At 50.0% G+C, this 1249-nt stretch overlaps 1 protein-coding gene across 1 annotated transcript in view; it reads right to left on the reverse strand.

Moving 5' to 3' along the window:
• Positions 1-1249, reverse strand: part of wdr90 (WD repeat domain 90) — a 32305-nt gene that overhangs the window by 3411 nt on the left and 27645 nt on the right. Inside the window, exons 28-29 of the mRNA XM_017310682.1 lie at positions 698-866; positions 389-519 (exon numbers count right to left, since the gene is read on the reverse strand). Of these exons, the coding sequence (XP_017166171.1) occupies positions 389-519; positions 698-866 (300 nt within the window). The remainder of the gene's footprint in view (positions 1-388; positions 520-697; positions 867-1249) is intronic.

Below are 1249 nucleotides of genomic sequence, written 5' to 3' on the forward strand. Positions count from 1 at the left end.
ATGGATTCCTGATGGATCATGATCCTCATGGATTCCTGATGGATCATGATCCTCATGGATTTCTGATGGATCATGATCCTCATGGATCCTGATCCTCATGGATCTTGATGGATCCTGAACCTGAAGGATCCTGATCCTCATGGATCAGGATCCATGATCCTGATGGATCATGAATCCATCAGGATCCATGATCCGGATGGATCCTGATGGTGTTTTAATCACCATGAGGTGATTAAAACCTCATGGTGGTGTTTTAATCACCTCATGGTGATTAAAACACCTCATGGTGTTTTAATCACCATGAGGTGATTAAAACACCATGAGGTTCACCGATAATAGTTTCGGTGAACCAAAACTATCATCAAAAAAGTCTGGTTTCAGTTCACACCTGTTCGCTGACGCTCTGGATCGAGTTGATCGCTGCTCCTTTGTGATCCCTGATGACTCGAATCGTTGCTCCACTGATCGGGCTGCTGACGGCGACCAGACCCTTACTTCCTGCTGAGAGGATCACATGACCTGAAAGAGAGACAGAAACATCAAAAAGGAATCCGTTCGTTCCCGCAAGCAGGAACGATTCATTATGACCAAAAATGAATCGGTGTCCAATCAGCAGGCCCCGGGCCACGGTTTGGACAGCCCTGCGTCGAGGTCGGTGTTGGTCGTGGTTGGTGAGCGTGACGCGGCGTTTTCTCACCGCTGGCGGAGTAAGTGATGGCGGTGACGGCGTCCTGATGGGGACGCAGCTTCATTTCCATCTGAGTGGAGGCCAGCTGGAAGATCCGGAGCGTCCCGTCGCCGTAGCCGGCGGCGATCCGCGATCCGTCGCTGCTGGACGACGGACTCCAGCACAGGCAGCCGCAGGCCTGAGCAGCACAAGGGGCAAAGGTCAAGGTTCACTCAGGGCTGGACGATACGCCTGAAAGGCCTATCACCATCAAAGCGTTCCATATCAGTGGATATCGATAATTACCAATTAGTTTTTTGTTTTGAATATCTGAAATACCGCTGGCGATTATCCACAGGTTTCTCTCCACGTTGTTTTTTTTATTTCTTAGCAGTTATGAGGCAAAAAGGGGGACAACTTGAAACTGCCCCAGTTACTCAGGTCGTTGCTAGGCAACCAAAGTTTGGGGAAACTTGAAACTGCCCCGGTTACTCAGGTCGTTGCTAGGCAACCAAAGTTTGGGGAAACTTGAAACTGCCCCGGTTACTCAGCAGGTCGTTGCTAGGCAACCAAAGTTTGGGG

The sequence above is a fragment of the Poecilia reticulata genome, linkage group LG19 (assembly GCF_000633615.1).
Source record: "Poecilia reticulata strain Guanapo linkage group LG19, Guppy_female_1.0+MT, whole genome shotgun sequence".
Lineage (NCBI taxonomy): Eukaryota > Metazoa > Chordata > Actinopteri > Cyprinodontiformes > Poeciliidae > Poecilia > Poecilia reticulata.